This window comes from Coenobita brevimanus, chromosome 53 (assembly GCF_032717465.1).
Source record: "Coenobita brevimanus isolate Jiangsu-jjx chromosome 53, ASM3271746v2, whole genome shotgun sequence".
Lineage (NCBI taxonomy): Eukaryota > Metazoa > Arthropoda > Malacostraca > Decapoda > Coenobitidae > Coenobita > Coenobita brevimanus.
In genome coordinates, this window is record NC_137006.1 from 3,077,501 (window position 1) to 3,095,000 (window position 17,500).

The window sequence follows — 17,500 nt, forward strand, 5'->3', positions numbered from 1 at the left end:
AGGAGAGGAGAGGACAGGACAGGAGAGGAGAACAGAGGAGAGGTGAGGTGAGGCAAGAAGAGAAGCAGAGCAGACAAGAAAGAAGAGGGACCTGGCAAGAAGAGGTGAGGAGAAGAGAGGAGAGGAGAGGAGAGGAGACAAGTATATGAATGAATGGTGGGATACTGGCTTTTTAGGAGCTACTAGTACGAACGGAGAGGAGATCAGAGGAGAGAAAAGGGAAGATAAGAAAAAAATATACTGAAGCTGAGATGAATGAAGAAGAGAAAAGAGGTACATAAGCAAGTGAAGAGAAGGAATGCGAGGTGAAAAGATGAAAAAATGAACAGAGGAAATAAGTAATGTACGAGAAGGAGGAGGAGGGATGAAGAAGACAGAGGAGGAGGAGGAGGGAAGGAGGAGGAGGAGGAGGAAGGAAGCAGAAGGAGGAGGAGGAGGGGGGAAGAAGAAAAGGGAGGAGGAGGAGGAGGAGGAGGAGGAGGGAAGAAGAAGGAGGGGGAAGAGGTAAAAGTTGTCATTTGTACAGAGCAAGAAAGTCAGGTAAAACCCATGCAAAGCTCCTAGGCTGGTGTCAATATTGCCCTAGTGTAAAAATCCCGTGGTGCGACAACAACTACGGGGGGGCTGATGGGGGGGGGGGAGTGACGGGGCTTACTGTCTGTGTTTTGGTCCTCTTCTGTGTCTAGGGTCGATAGGTTGCCTGGTCAGCATACACGAGATTTAGAGCAAATGTAAAACTGATCAGCATTGGTCCCGAGTTACCATTTGTGAGGTGTGGGGACCCAAGTTAGGTCAGTACAGTCCAAAGCCTGTACTCCTGTCAGTTATGGAAGCTCCCTAACTCCTCTTCCTTTGCAATTTATTGTCAGATATGGCCAATCAATACCCTCTGGTGTGTTGTTTATGCAGAGCATGGCGATGTTAGAAGGATTTATATGCTGTAAAATAAAACAGGACAGGAAACTGTATTAAGCAAAATAAACTGCTTAAGAAAATGTGTTTGGGAACATCCTTAACTGAAATGAATATGGGCATAAGACACTTAAGGGTAGGTGACCAGCCTATACCCTTGGTGGTGGTCCACTAGATACTAACGCAACGTTGTCTTGTGTGTTGCGGGAATGGCACAGTCTGCTGGTGTGGGTGTGTGTATATGGCAGTGAGAATAAGAAATTAGTAAAAGATACGTAACAGACACTGACAACACTGACTAAGCCATTCTCGCAACACAGTAGCAATTGCCTGGCTGACTGGGAGAAGTGTTACATATGGGCCACCCTGCATTACTGAAGTGGCTATATTCTACACAAACTAAGTCCCCCTCATTTCATCCTTCATGCATATCATCCTTGGCTGTTCCTTAATCACAGTGTAATTTTAATGCTGTGTATGATATCTTTCTGTTTAATGACGTCTTTTATCCTGTTTATCCCATCAATCAACAGATAATTTAAATGAACTTGGAAACAGTCTCACAGTGAAGGGGAAATACTGTAAACCATCTTTTTTATAGTTGCTTTAATGTTCTTGAATCAAACACAAATCCATAACCCTTTACAGCACGGATGATGGCAGGATGTAATCAGATGGAGACTTAATTTAACTAGTTGTTGTTATTGTTTATTAACCCGTCGGCCTGACTAAGCAGACCCATCAACCACAGACAAGTTAACACCCCTGCAGGGACATCCGGTGCAGTGAACCAATGATCCCTTGCAGCTGACATCTCGCAACAGCAAGGCATGATGAAGAGTGTGGCGGTTTGGTTCCTGGGTGGATGCAGCATCTGTCTATCCATCCAGTTAACAGAGGCACCATAGTAGGCTCCATTTCACCCCATTATTTGGTTACTGTATATGGTTACCACCCAGCAATGTAAATGGTTTTCTGGGTTACAGGAAACCATTAGGCTTATCACTAGGTGTACAGCCACCTAAAGTGAAGGGAAGAGTAACAAAAAGTGACAGGAGAGAAAGAGGGCAGACATAAAAATAGAATGACAAAGATGAAAAGAAGAAAGACAGCACTACATGAAGTGAATGGATAATGGCTGCCATCACTTACCACTAACCTGACTAGTAACAACCAAGGAAATTCATTCCTACCTCATAACTAAGGCTAAACCCATTTCATGCAATCACGACCTAGTACTCAAGCTCCCAGTGGCCTAGTTCTGTCAGACAAAAACAAACTAACTATAACCGTCTTCTGTTTAGTCAGATATTTTTTTCACTTATCCTCACAGTGGAAGCAAATATCTTATTCAGTTTACAGAACACGTCTTAGAGAGAAAAGGTTAATGGCTTTTGGTTTATCATTAAGCACTGAGAAAAGCAAGGGCAAACTTGCAGACAAAATTCTGATAAAAGGAGATATGAAGTTTTTGCATTTCAATCCCACAAGTTTGGCGCATCTGATCCAATGTAGATTTTCAGTAAGGTAATGGCAAACTAACCAAACTATTCCTTGCCATAAAATAGAAGACACTGCAGATAACCATGACACAAAATCAAACTTTTGGGGGTTTGTGAGATAGATAGATAGATAGAAAGACAGATAGTTTCCCCTTGCTCTTCACTGTTCTTCATGTGTGCTTGGGTAGACTGGGAATCATGAGTTACGTGTCCCCTTCGTGTCAACAAGTGGGATGGTGGAGGATTAGTGTTCATCCCTGTAAAAGAACTAACTCAAAGACAAATGGCCACCCCAATTGGGATTATGGTATCTGGCAACAGATAGAGAGACAGACAGATAGATTCCCCTTGCTCTTCTCTACTCTCATGTGTGCTTAGGTAGACAGGCAATCAAGAGTTAAATCTACCATGGAGATTTATGACAGGTAATTGACACTTATAACGAGGAATTTTAATAATCATCACCCTTAATGTACTAAACCTTAACACAATCCTCCACAAATCACACTCTGACCTCATCTTAATGAGTCCTGGCACTACCTTGACCCCACTTCCTTTACTAACACCATAGAAAACCTCTCAACTCCACCTGCAAAACCGAGCTTATTATAGCCAAACCCAACCCAGTCTAACTCGGTGATGGAAGCTAACCCAACAACCCAACCTAACTCATCCAACCTAACCTAACCTAACCTAACCCAACCTAATCTAACCTAACCCAACCCAACCTAACCTAACCCAATGTAATCTAACCCAACCCAACCTAACCTAACCCAATGTAATCTAACCTAACCTAACCTAACCTAACCTAACCCAACCTAACCTAACCCAACCCAACCTAACCTAACCTAACCCAACCCAACCTAACCCAACCCAACCTAACCTAACCTAACCCAACCCAACCCAATGTAATCTAACCCAACCCAACCCAACCTAACCTAACCTAACCCAACCCAATGTAATCTAACCCAACCCAACCTAACCTAACCCAACCCAACCTAACCTAACCCAACCCAACCTAACCTAACCTAACCTAACCCAACCTAACCTAACCCAACCTAACCTAACCTAACCTAACCCAACCCAATGTAATCTAACCCAACCCAACCCAACCTAACCTAACCCAACCCAACCCAACCTAACCTAACCCAACCCAACCTATCCTAACCCAATGTAATCTAACCCAACCCAACCCAACCTAACCTAACCTAACCCAACCCAACCTAACTTACCCTAACCTAACCCAACCCAACCCAAACTAACCTCACCCTACCCAACCTAACCTAACCTAATACAACCCAACCTAACCTAACCTAACCCAACCCAACCTAACCTTACCTAACCCAACCCACCAAAACTACCCTGACCCAACCTACCCTAACCTAACTTGATCCAGACTAAAGTACCTTAATCTGAGTCCATCCCCACTTAACAACCATATCCATAACTTAACCTAGCCTAACCTAACTCAGTACTACCTCAACTCCCTTGACCCAATGTGACCTAAAATAACTTGAACCAAACCAAGCTTAACCTAACCTAAATCTATCAATTGCCAGACGTCTTAATCCCATAAGAGGTGGCCACAAACAAATCGCCTCCATGTCACCCTGACCCCCGCCATTTCACTGCCCTGCTCCCAGCTCACAACCCCCTCTCTCATATACCTCTCCACTCCATCCCACCATCTCATCCTTGGCCTCCCTCTCCCTCTCCCTCCTTCCTAACCTAAATCAAGCCAACATAACTAAGCCAACCCAGGTCAACGTCACCCCTTACCGTCCATGGTGCAGGAGTCCGAGTTGAACCGCATGAGCTTGACGGTCTTGTCGTTCGATCCGGTGGCCAGGAGGTCTCCCAGGGGGCTCCATGCCAGGCAGTATATGGATCCCTTGTGGTGTTTGGTGCGCTTGTACACCACGCTCGGCTGGTATGTCGTGTGTTCCTCTCTGGGGTGCGGGACACGGGGTGGCAGGAAGGGCATTATCATCAGTATCAAGACATTATTATATTCACCTAAGACTGAGAGACCAACACAGTAAACCCTCACTACAACGAACCTAATTAACTTGAACTTCAGCTATACCAACCTTTGTGACCCTACCAAATATCCTTCACAGATACTGAACAAATTATTGACATACTGAAGGGATGGCCACCAAACAGAACAATACAAATAAAGAGTAATATCTGTTGTTTTTCTTTACTGGTGTTTATTACTGGAAAAGAAAAAAAAAGTTTTTCAACACATTATTAAGGTAAACGGTATACTCTAAATCCAAATAAAACTGAAATAAAACTGCAAACTCACATAATCACATTCAGTATGCACTGAACATGATTTAGTATAAACTGAACTTGCAGTATGAGTCTGCCAATATCCCCCGGGCAAAACAAATACAGTACAGGACGTATTATTATTGTACTCATACAGGGTGGTCCACATAACACTCCACTTCCTTTCCACGGCCAATTTCTCATGTGTCGTGGGGATGGCTCAGGCAGTGTTACCACAGTCTTCCCTGAGCCATTAATTAATTTCCTACTTCCAAAACCATGCCCACTCCAGCCAACCGTGCCACCCGTACATCACACAAGTTACTGCCACGTGAGTTGCTAGTGGAGTGCTATTTTTGTGCCACCCTGTATAACTGAGTGAAAATGTTTAAAGATGCAACTCCAAAGGTAAATGCTATGGAAGAATTTTTGGATATTCTCTCTTTTTCCAACATGGACATTATCCCACCCACCTGAGATCCGACAGTTTGGGGTATGCACAAATCCTGAGTGTCTTGGAGTTGGATCCGACGGCGTAGAACCGTCCTGATGGGTGGAACTCTGCACAGCGCACGGCCTGTACATCCTCCAGCGATGTGACAGCAAGGAAACGCGGCTTGGCTTCCCCGTCCTTACTCCCACTCTGGTTAAGGTGAGAAGGAGTTCTGAGTTATCTAGGTTAATATAAGGGTGTGGCTTAAACTATGAATAATACTGACAATGAAGAGGTATGGAAATAAAACAAAGAGGTTGAAGGAAAGTGATAGACAATTCTGAGTTATTTAGGTTAACATAAAGACGCAAATTACACTATGAACAATACTGGCAATGAATAGGAATGGAAATAAAACAAAGAGGTTGAAGGAAAGTGATAGAGAATTGAGATTAATGTACAGTAGGTTAACATAAGGATGTGGATTACACTAAAAAAAATATATATATGGTACTGGCAATGAATAAGTATGGAAATAAAACAAAGAGCTGGATTTCCATAAAGTGCAATAAAGGAAGGTAAAGACAAAGTGGCAATGAATAAGTATGGAAATAAAACAAAGAGGTTGAGGGAAAGTGATAAATTGTGAGTTATCTAGGTTAACATAATGAAGCAGATTACACTATGAACAATACTGGCAATGAATAGGTATGGAAATAAAACAAAGAAGTTGAAGAAAATTGATTATGAATTGTGAGTTATCTAGGTTAACATAATGATGAGGATTACACTTTGAACAATACTGGCGATCGATAAGTACGGAAATAAAACAAAGAACTGGGCTTACATGAAGTGCTATAAAGTTTATCTATCTATCTATTGTCAGATGCCTTAATCTCGTAAGGGGTGGCCGCAAACAGATCACCTCCATGTTGTCCTGTCCCCCTGCCATTTCACTGTCCTGCTCCCACTCACACCACCCTCTCTCATATACCTCTCCACTCCATCCCTCCATCTCATCCTTGGCCTCCCCCTCCCTCTCCCCCCCTCCACCTCCCTCACATACATTCTCCTTGTCAGTCTCTCACTCTACATCCTCTGGGCTTACATGAAGTGCTATAAAGTAAGGTAAAGATACAGGTGGGCAGACATCATGAGGTGCTTTGCCATGGTGCTTAACTCCACAGCAAAGGTCTTTGTGCCTCCAGTGGGTTATTCACCAACTACCCTGGGATACAAGACTACTACTTCACCCCTCCTCAGATTTTTTCCTTTACTGATGAACAGGGGAAAAAAAAAAAAATCCCATTAATAAATAAATATATACAAAAAAAAATTAGATTCCTCCCATTAATAAAGAAATATATATTGTAATAATAATAATAAAAATATGAACACAGTTACCTGCCCTACATGTTAGCCTGGATACCCATACCCATTTAACTTAGTGACCCACAAATGGTGGCTGGACACTTGAGTCAAGTGCTGCCAGCTGCCTGTGTCTGGAATCAAACCCTGGCACAAAAAGCCTGGTAATTCCACAGTCACAATGATAGGCAATCGGCCACCACGGCAATATAAAAAGGATACGAGTTATCATTTCGTTTATAAAGGCTCCAACGTGCATTGGCCTTGGTCACCTAATGGCGGCTCTCCATGTTGCTCGATCTCTGGCAGCCTCCCTATTCAGTCCCTTATTCCTGAGGTCACACTCTATGACCTCGTCCCAGGTTTTTTTCAGTCTGCCTCTCACAACCCTATCCCCAACGTTCACACTTCTCATTTTCTGCACTAAACTGTCAAAATGTCATTCTCCATTCTCTTCAAGAGCCCAAAACATCACACTCTCTCTCTCCTCATCACAACACTAATACACTCCGGTCCCATCCTTCCTCTTAACTCTTCTATCGTAAACCTAGCCACCCCAGGCCTAGCATTCAAGGACGCACTGCACATCAACCTAATCATTGTCATTTATGTACGTTTGAGCCTGCGAATATCTACCTATCTATCTATTGCCAGACGCCATCATCCCGTAAAGGGTGGCCATTTGACTTTGAGTTATTTGTTTTACAGGGAGGGGCACTAACCCTCCACCAGCCCACTTGTTGACAAATAGGGAGCACGTATGGTTATATGGTTACCACCCAGCGCTGTAAATAGTTCCTGCGAATATCACCCTTGAAATACGCCTGGTCAGTTCAAATTTCTGGGGGAATACCTCCAAACCTAATGAAGCCGCCATATTTGAAACTTTCTAATTATGCCCGTGTATTTATGGCAATATATGAGCGTAACAAGGCAACATAAGGGACAGTTTGTAGTATGAGAAATAAATAAATTAAAATATATAAGTTCAAGAATTTGGCATATCTGGTAGTAGAGTATATAGCATCAATTCTGAGGCAAAAATATAGGTGTGACATATTAGGGAAAACAAGTGAAGTGGTGAAAGGGCTAATAATTTTCCTTTGTTATCCTTAGTAATAATGTGGTTGAGAGAGAGAGAGAGAGAGAGAGAGAGAGAGAGAGAGAGAGAGAGAGAGAGAGAGAGAGAGAGAGAGTCTAACAACCATAAGGGCTGATCAAAAGATAAACAGGACATCTTTAACGAGAAATGAGAAGACATCAGACAAAAATTCGCGCCAAAACCAAGTTCCTTCCGCTGACTAACCAAAAAGTGCCAAATCTTTGAAAAGTGTTATCCGCCAACTTACCGAGCCTTCCTCCATGGCGCCCATTTCGATTCCAGCCTCACTCAATTTTAAACCACTCTTTTTTTCTTGATCTTTCACTTGCTATTTCACACACGTTTTTGTTAATCGGTTTTTCAATAGATTTTCTGTTCTATACATTAATCTGTCTCTGCCTTTTCCCAATAATTTCGGAAAATGACTAATCTGTTCCTAAGATGACGATTCTATACTCTTTTTACTCTAACTTGACTTTAAATTACCGTTTCTCCATCTTCAGTGCTGAGCTGTGATAGTAGATTAACACTTGAATACAATGCTTGTCACGAAGAAGTGCTGTGGAGATGGTATAGTTGTAGCATTGTCTTTCTGTCGGGGAGCTACGTGCAATAAGCAGCAAAAGGACGAAAATCTGGGCCAAGTTTTAGTGAAAAGAGTATAGTTTGATGGTTCCAGTGATGTAAAGCGATATAGGCCTACCACTACTACTGCACTAATAATAATAATAATAATAATAATAATAATAATAATAATTTAAATACCACTACTATGCCAACTACTACTACTATTAGTACTACTACCACACCACCACCACCACCACTACCAATAATAATAATAATAATAATAATAAATAACAACATTCTGAATTAAGTCGACAACGATGATGATGATGGAGAGAGGAGGAGGGAAAAGGAGGGGGGAAGGGAGAGAAAGCGACCACGGTTACCTTGTCATCATGGCCACTCTCTCCCAGTGTTGAGAGAGAGAGAGAGAGAGAGAGAGAGAGAGAGAGAGAGAGAGAGAGAGAGAGAGAGAATCAGTTCGTTTTTTTTTTTTTTTCTGGAGGGTGATCAAGGAAAGGTTTGCAAAATATTCCCTTGTCTAATTCATCCTGTAAAAATATATCTGCAAAATATTCCCTTGTCTAGTTCATCCTGTAAAAGCATTACCTGGAAAATATTCCCTTGTCTAGTTCATCCTGTAAAAACATATCTGCAAAATATTCCCTTGTCTAGTTCATCCTGTAAAAGCATTATCAGTAAATATTCCCTTGTCTAGTACATCCTGTAAAACATACCTAAATTCTATCTATCTATTGCCAGACGCCTCAATCCCGTTTGGGGTGGCCACAAACAAATCGCCTCCAAGTCGCCCTGTCCCCCGCCATTTCACTCCCCTGCTCCCTAAATTACGGCAAGAAATGTATCATAAATGTGTTCAAAATACCGATACTGAATTTTTTTCGTAGTATTAGTGTATTTTGCATTTTAAATATATAAATGCCGTTGATAATAGCGTAGACATGAAATTAATATTTGCTTAACAGTGCTACGTTTCAATTTTGACGCAATAAGGAAAATAAAAGGAATTTTTTAAACTGCGATAGGATAAACGGTCTATGATAATGAACTTTTTTTATGCAAGGAAGAAAGAAACAAAGGCCAGAAGCCCACAAGACTGTTTCCTCCAAGAAAACACAAAAACAAAGGCCAAAGTCAAGATCCAATCATTCCGAGATGCCTGGACACAGTGCGATTGAAAGACTGAAGGTCATAAGCGGTAGAAAATACAGACAGAGAGAGACAGTTCCAGAGCTGACCTGTTGCTAACTCGAAGCATAACACCGCTCAGCAAGTACTTCATATTATTCCGAGGCTATTTGCACACGATAAATAACTACTGTACATGTGAGTTATGCATATACCACAAAAAATATCAACGTCGATATTTTGAACTTCCTTGAGCACCTCCCCCTCAAAAAAATAAAAAAATAAAATAATAATAATAATAATAATAATAATAATAATATCCTTGTAGCCCCCAAATAGCCTACTAATAACTCCCTTGTAGTCCCCCTATAATAATAATAATAACAATAATAATAATAATAATAATAATAATAACAACTCGCAAGTGGGAAATCAACCGTGTCAACCAAGAGATGAAGTGAGAGGACGAGCAGGGCAGGATAACCAAGTGACAAGCCAGAGATGGAGTGGGTTACATAAGGCGCAGACAGATTACCCAGGCCTTATGGTTCTTTCTATGTGATCAGATTTTAATAGATTTACTCTCCAATTACATAAACTTAAGAACACAAGGCTCTCCCCAACCCCCTGCACCCACCGACAATACCCACCACAGGAAAAAAAATGATGGTGATGATGATGATGATGATGATGATGTGATAATGATGATGGTGTGATGATGATGCGATGATGATGATGAAGATGAAGTGATAATGATGATAATGTGGTAATGATGGTGAATGATGACATGATGCTAATGATGATACTACTACTAATAATAATAACAATAATTTTGCAGGACTATAACACGAAAGGAAAAACTACAAGGGATGTGTGTAGTGCTGAAAATGAACGTACGAGTATTAATCAAAATAATACCTAATATATTTACTCTCTGACACACACACACACACACACACACACACACACAATCAATCAATCAATATACACACACTATATATATATATATATATATATATATATATATATATATATATATATATATATGTATATGTATATAATGTATATACCGTAATTCTGTATATCTTACAGGATTCTGGGCTATAAAAAGCATAATAAATCGCTAAGGGAGGGGTGTCAGGAAAGGAAGTGGAGGGTGGAGGCCCAGTACGGTAATTAAGGAAGTGACAGCCTGGAGATGGAGTGTGAGGAGGAGGTGGCTGCAGGGTAAGATGGAGGCTTGCATAGTCCCTTCACTACCGGTACCGATACTTCTCTTATTTTTATTTTTGCTTTCATCTGAGGGAACTGGCCTACGTGAAATTTGGTGAGTCCTGGCTATGAGGTGGGAACCAGTCAAATCCACTTTCTAATCTGACTACACCTGGCCATCAACTGCTCTGAAGGGGGTTAGGGATCTTTGTTATGTGGTAGGAATGAGTCTCTTTGGTTACTAGTCAAATCTATCCTTCAGTCTGACTACACCTGGCCATCAACTGCTCCGAAAGGGGTTACGGATCTTTGTTATGAGGTAGGAGTCTCCTTGGTTGATAGTCAAATCAATCCTCCAATCTGACTACACCTGGCCATCAACTGTACTAAATGGGGTTAGGGATCTGTTATGGGGTAAGAATGAGTCTCCTTGGTTACTAGTCAAATCAATCCTCCGGCCTAACTACACCTGGCCATCACCTGCTCCGAAAGGGCCTAGGGATCTTTGTTGAGGTAGGAATGGGTCTCCTTGGTTACTAGTCAAATGAACACCCCAGTCTGATTACACCTGGCCATCACCTGAGCTAAGGAGGTTGGGGATCTTGGCCAGGTGAACATAAACATACTAGAGAGAGAGAGAGAGAGAGAGAGAGAGAGAGAGAGAGAGAGAGAGAGAATCAAGTATATAAATCATTTACATAAACTGAGAGGCTGGAACTAATGAGAGAGAGAGAGGGGGGGGGCAGGTAAAACATTTAACTTCCGCCTCCGCGTCCAGTGTAGTAGTAGTAGTAGTTGTAGTAGTAATAATGGTAATAATAATAATAATAATAATAAATAATAATAATAATAATAATAATAATACGACAAAATATGAAAACAATAGCAACAACCAAGAACCCCCCACCCCTTCTTAAAATTCTCTCTCTCTCTCTCTCTCTCTCTCTCTCTCTCTCTCTCTCTCTCTCTCTCTCTCACTTTGCGACAGTAATAATATAAATAATGGCAGTAAAGAGTCCGATACAAAAATAATAACCGTAATCATCGTGGGAATGGCGGGGGCAACGACACCACAACCCATCCATCTCACACGCCAGCTGGTCGCGCGCCATCTTTGTTTACAGGACGTGCGCATCTCGATAGTCTTTTGTTTTTACACCGCTAGATCGGGGGAATGGGAGCAATGCCACCTTCTCTCTCTCTCTCTCTTCTTCTTCTTCTTGGAGATAATTTTGAAAGAGGAGGGTGGTGAGTGGAGGAAAAGACACCACAAAACGCAATTATTACTCGCCAGTCGGTCGCGCGCCATGTTTGTTTACAGATGTGCGTACCTTGACTATTTTTTTTTTTCACCCGCACAAGACCACGTAAATAAAGTGAACGCCCGCTTGTTTGTTCTTGTACTTGGAGAAAATTTTGAAAAAGCTGGTAGGGATGCTTTAAGTCATTTTGTGCTCCAGCGACGGAACGCAAAAGTGAAACGTGGGTGGCAGAGTGCGTAGAGTTTTGCATGGTTAGGACCTCGCTTACGTTCATTAACTGGTGTGTGTGTGTGTGTGTGTGTGTGTGTGAGAGAGAGAGAGAGAGAGAGAGAGAGAGAGAGAGAGAGAGAGAGAGAGAGAGAGAGGTGCTCCTTTTATAACTCCATCGGGCGGTCTCGTGTGTTACGGGGACGGCTTCAATCAACGTTATCTGTGACTAGGTTTTACCTGGTGCCGCAGGGACGCCTTCACGTAGTGGCACCGGTAAAACTTCACGGATCCACTGCCTGATTATACAAACGTCCCTCACCTCCCTCCCTATCCCACAAGAAGATAGTGGACTGCAGGAGTCAACTTTAGACTGCAGTCCACTGGGTTCACATTTAACCAAGGCTGGGGTTGCAGCTACTACTATCATTTCCTTTATATGCAGCTACTCCTACTGCCACACCCACGCCCACACCAGCTGACAGAGTCGCCCTAACAAATACAATACTTTCAGGGCGTGTCCAGTGGAGGGGTATTTTTGAACAACCCTGTTTTGAGGTAACAAAAGTGAATAAAAAATGTCGCTAATGTAAAAATAAATGCATCTCAAAACCCACACCCGCAGACTGAGCCATCCCTACAACACATGATACTGTTGGGCAAGCTTTAAGTCGAGGTGGTAATACTTGGGAGTGGATCAGAAAATAACGGTCATCTAAAAATAAATGGACCTCTTAACCCACACCAGCAGACTGAGCCATCCCAACACCACAGACGATAATGGAAGTGGATGATAAAATGATGGCGATCTAGGAATTAACATCTCGTAACTTACAATAGCGACTGTAAGCACTGCAACTACTGGCCATTATGTTGTGTATTGAGATTAATAATAACAATAATGATGATGATGATGATGATGAAAATAATAATAATAAACGATGATAATAATAATAATAATAAACGATGATGATAATAATAATAATAATTATAACATATAATAATAATAATAGCAATAATAACAGCAGGAACAGTACTACTACTACTGTAATAATAATAATAATAATAATAATAATAATAATAATAATAATCCAAAACTATTAACTCAGGGGCAAAATAAATCACATACAGAAAACCCAAATTAATCTCCCTCCTACTGTGGCGTGGGAGGTACGAGTCTACTTGCAACACGAATGCTGGGCGGAGGGGTCGCTACATCCCTCCCTTAGCCCTTTCTAACTGGTGACTTTACTGTATTCTTGCTGCCTCCCAACGATTTTATTCATATTAGGAAGGATAGGCAGAGAAATAAGTCAAATCTACATCTTAATTCTAACCCACTATACTCTGCTCACTTCAACTTGGCGTAAAATTGCCATCTCTCCATCTTGAATGCTGTGCTGTAACGATAGATTAACACTAGAATACTGGGCTAGTCACGAAGAAGTGCTATGGAAAGAACGTAGAGCTGCATTATTTATTGTTCATGAAATAAGCTGGAAAAGGACGAATATCTGGGCCGAGTTATGATTAAAAAAAAAAAATACTGAATACTGGGCAAGTCACGAAGAAGTGGTAGTGGAGAGAGAGAGAGAGAGAGAGAGAGAGAGAGAGAGAGAGAGGCTGCAATAGGACGAAAATCTGGGCCAAATTAAGGTGAAACGAGTACTGAATATTATGCTAGTCATGAAGAAGTGCTATGGAAAAATGTACAGTAGCATACAGTATATAATCTTACCCCACTGAACTACGGGGAATAGGATGAAAAACGAGTATTTAATATTGTGTTAGTCACGAAGAAGTGCTACGGGAAGTAGTCTACAAAGGGACGAAACTCTGGACCAAGTTAATGTGACCGACCTATAGGTGTAAATATTTCTATGCTAAATAAACAGATCTCTCTCTCTCTCTCTCCTAACCCAACCCAATTTAACATTGTAAATAAACGGTGCTTTGATAACGCATTGTGCTAGTTGAAATTCTCTCTCTAACCTGTCACTGAAAAAAAAAAAGCTAGCAAACTCCATTACTACTGTATAAGAAACAGAGCAACAATAATTACGTGCATCGTAGTAGTAGTAGTAGTAGTAGTAGTAGTAGTAATAACAATAATAATAATAATAATAGTAGTAGTAGTAGTAACTAGAATACTAATGATAAGGATTATTTACGTTAGCTTAACATGTTCCCATCTCGATTATAAATAGTCAAAATTAGTAGTAGTAGTAGCAGCAGTAGAATCACTGTGCTGTATTCGTTATCAGGGCGACTATTAGCACTATCAACATAAATCAACCCACTGGAACAATCACTATCATCAACACTTCCTATCAGTAATATGACCACTACTAGGTTCAACGAAAAAATAAAAATAAAAAAAATAAACATCAATACCACATTAAAATATGGCTTTTCACTAACGAACTTGGCACGTAATTCACCTCATTTCACATTCGTTATTCGCGTTAACGGAATTACGGTTTAGGGGTCAATGAACTAACTACACAACTGCCCAACCGTCCTTCACTTTACGTTTTTCACCTTCACAATTATTCACTGGGATTATTTTGACGGTTAATGGAAAAAATGTGAGCTACGGTGACGCTAATTCAAAGCCGAGAGACGTTATGGGAGAGGGAGAGTGCGCGTCCTCCCCCTCCGGCGGTTGTAAAGGCACTGAGTCACGGTAGCTGGATTTCCGCCTGATATACTTCCTGTTTCCTCTGACTTAATTTCTATGGAGGAAAACGAGAGGGGAAAATAGGAGGAAAATGACAGGAGGAACAGAAATAAAAACTGAAAGAATAGGAATGAGATGATGATGAATGAGAGAGATGATGTGTTGACAAAGCTGATTCGCACCTACCTACAGTACATTGCCACCACCACACCTACCTACCTTCCTACCTACTCAACTACCTATCTACCTACCAGCCTGCTTCCTACTTACCGCTCACCTACCTACCTTACCTACTTACCTATTCTAAGCACCAACCTATCTACGTTATACTTACTACAAACTGACCTACCAACAAACAGCATACTTACCCACCTACCAACACCACTACTTACCTACCTACCAACACCACTACTTACCTACCTACAAACACCATTACCTACCCACACACCCACCTACCAACACCACTACTTACCTACCTCCTAACGACAAACTTACCCACACTCCTACCTACCCATCCATCCATCTCGCCAATCTACACGGAGTATGTACTGTACTGCACTTGTAGGGACAGCACAAAAATAGTTGCTTACCTGTGGTCGACGGGTCAGCTCGGCCAGACCCGTGATAAGCTACGAACGAAAATAACTAAAAAGCCTTGAGAGAGAGAGAGAGAGAGAGAGAGAGAGAGAGAGAGAGAGAGAGAGAGAGCATACCACCAGACGAATACTTTTACGGCCTCACACAGCCAGAGAGAGAGAGAGAGAGAGAGAGAGAGAGAGAGAGAGCATACCACCAGACGAATACTTTTACGGCCTCACACAGCCAGTTAAATTCTACGGTCTTGGGCTGCCCTGTTTCATAATCTCAGACAGTGCATACCTCCAGCGACGCCAATAATACTTACGATTTACACCTGCATCCGGATCCACCTCAAAATCTAATCAACTCATCCTTCATCTTCCGTCCACCTGTCCAAAAAAATTCACTGATTTCCGACAGCACCTTTTTGAGATATCTTGCACACAGACAGACAGACACGAGTGAAAGACACACCCTCCTCCAATTTCGCTGGCGGAGGTGACTAAAACTGTTATGGATTTCAGAAACTTAGTAAAACTGTCGAGAGAGAGAGAGAGAGAGAGAGAGAAACACTTCCCCCTCCTCCCCATCCTTAACATTTCTTCCGCCTTTCCTTTCCCTCTGCTTACTACCTCCTTCTTGCCCATTCTTCCCCTACTCTTACCTTTGCCCTCCTCACCCTCGCCTCTACGGCCGCTTGCTGCCTTACCTGTGGACACAAAAGAAGGCGTTAGTGCGTGCGTGCGAGTGCGTGTGTGCGTGTGCGTGCGGGGGGAGGGGGAAGAGGGGTGAAAATCATGCAACTTTTGTGTTTATAAAAAAAAGTATTGAAGGATGGGGTTATAACTACTTAATGGGTCTAATACGTGTGTGTGTGTGTCTGTGTGTGTGTGTGTGTGTGTCTGTGTGTGTGTGGAGGGGGGATAAAAATTCATACATCAAAAGTGTTTAAAAAATATATATATATATTGTATGGTGGGTTTATAATTATTCAATGAGCTTAAAATGTGGACACCTAGGTAAAAATGGGGAGGGGAGGGGAGGGGAAGGGAGGGGAGGGGAGGGGAGGGAAGGGAAGGGAGGGGAGGAGAGGGGAGCGGAGGGGAGGGGAGGGGAGGGGAGGGGAGGGGAGGGGAGGGGAAGGGAAGGGAGGAGAGGGGAGGGGAGGGGAGGGGAGGGAAGGGTACAACATGGCAGGATAAGGACAGAAAGGCAAGGAGGGTAGGGTAGGATATAGAGTATGAAAGGACCGGGTAGGGCACGGAGGGTAGGGTAAGGAAAGGAAGGGCAGGGCAGGGCAGGGAGGGCAGGGTAAGGGGGCGGGGCAGGGCAGGGCACAGGAAGGGTACACAGCATAACATACACTAACATCCCTCGTCCTTTGCAAGTAATTAGTTTGAAAAATGAGAAAAAATATATATATGGACAAGACTATATGAAAATCGGGATGAGGGGGGGTATATAAAAATCGTGTCTTGAACTACAAAAAAATATATATGTTACTGAAGGAATATATATACCAAAAAATGAAAAAAAAAAATGCAATACCACCAATGAGAAGGTCTATCCTAGAGTAAAAAAATAAATAAATAAATAAATAAATAAATAGTCATAATATTTGTGGTCTTACCCTGCACTTCTCAAATGTCGGTTATTTTCAAAGTTCCATCCCTACCCAGTGACGACCCCCCCCCTCCTCCCACCATACGCCACCCTCCCCCATAGCACACCATACAGCCTCCATCGTAACTCATCTCTTCCCTCTTCCTCCTCCTCTTGTCTCTTCCTCCTCCTCCTCTTCTTCTCTCTTCCTCCTCCTCCTCCTCTTCTTCTCTCTTCCTCCTCCTCCTCCTCTTCTCTCTTCCTCCTCCTCATTCTCTTCCCTCTTCCCCCTCCTCTTTTCTCTTCCTCCTCCTCCTCTTCTCTCTTCCTCTCCCTCTTCTTTTCTCTTCCTTTTTCAATTCTTCCTCACCATCCAACTCTTCTCCCTCCTCCTCTTCTATATTCCTCCTCCTCCTCCTCCACCTCCTCTTCCCTCTTCCTCCTACTCCTCTTCTCTCTCCTTCCTCCTACTCCTCTTCTCTCTCCTTCCTCCTCCTCGTCATCATCATCATCTTTAAACTGGACGAGTAACATCCAGGAACAGAAAAAATTGAAGTAGCCTATCATAAAAATAATAATAATGATAACATGAAACACTCTTTCTCTCTCTCTCTCTCTCTCTCTCTCAGCTCACCCAAAAGTATAACACCA

At 42.2% G+C, this 17,500-nt stretch overlaps 1 protein-coding gene across 1 annotated transcript in view; it reads right to left on the reverse strand.

Annotated features, from left to right (window-relative positions):
- The window catches only part of LOC145400711 (WD repeat-containing protein 47), a 74,513-nt gene that overhangs the window by 4,592 nt on the left and 52,421 nt on the right, over positions 1-17,500 (reverse strand). Inside the window, exons 6-8 of the mRNA XM_080273146.1 lie at positions 15,906-15,956; positions 5,165-5,334; positions 4,194-4,363 (exon numbers count right to left, since the gene is read on the reverse strand). Coding sequence (XP_080129272.1) covers positions 4,194-4,363; positions 5,165-5,334; positions 15,906-15,956 — 391 coding nt within the window. The remainder of the gene's footprint in view (positions 1-4,193; positions 4,364-5,164; positions 5,335-15,905; positions 15,957-17,500) is intronic.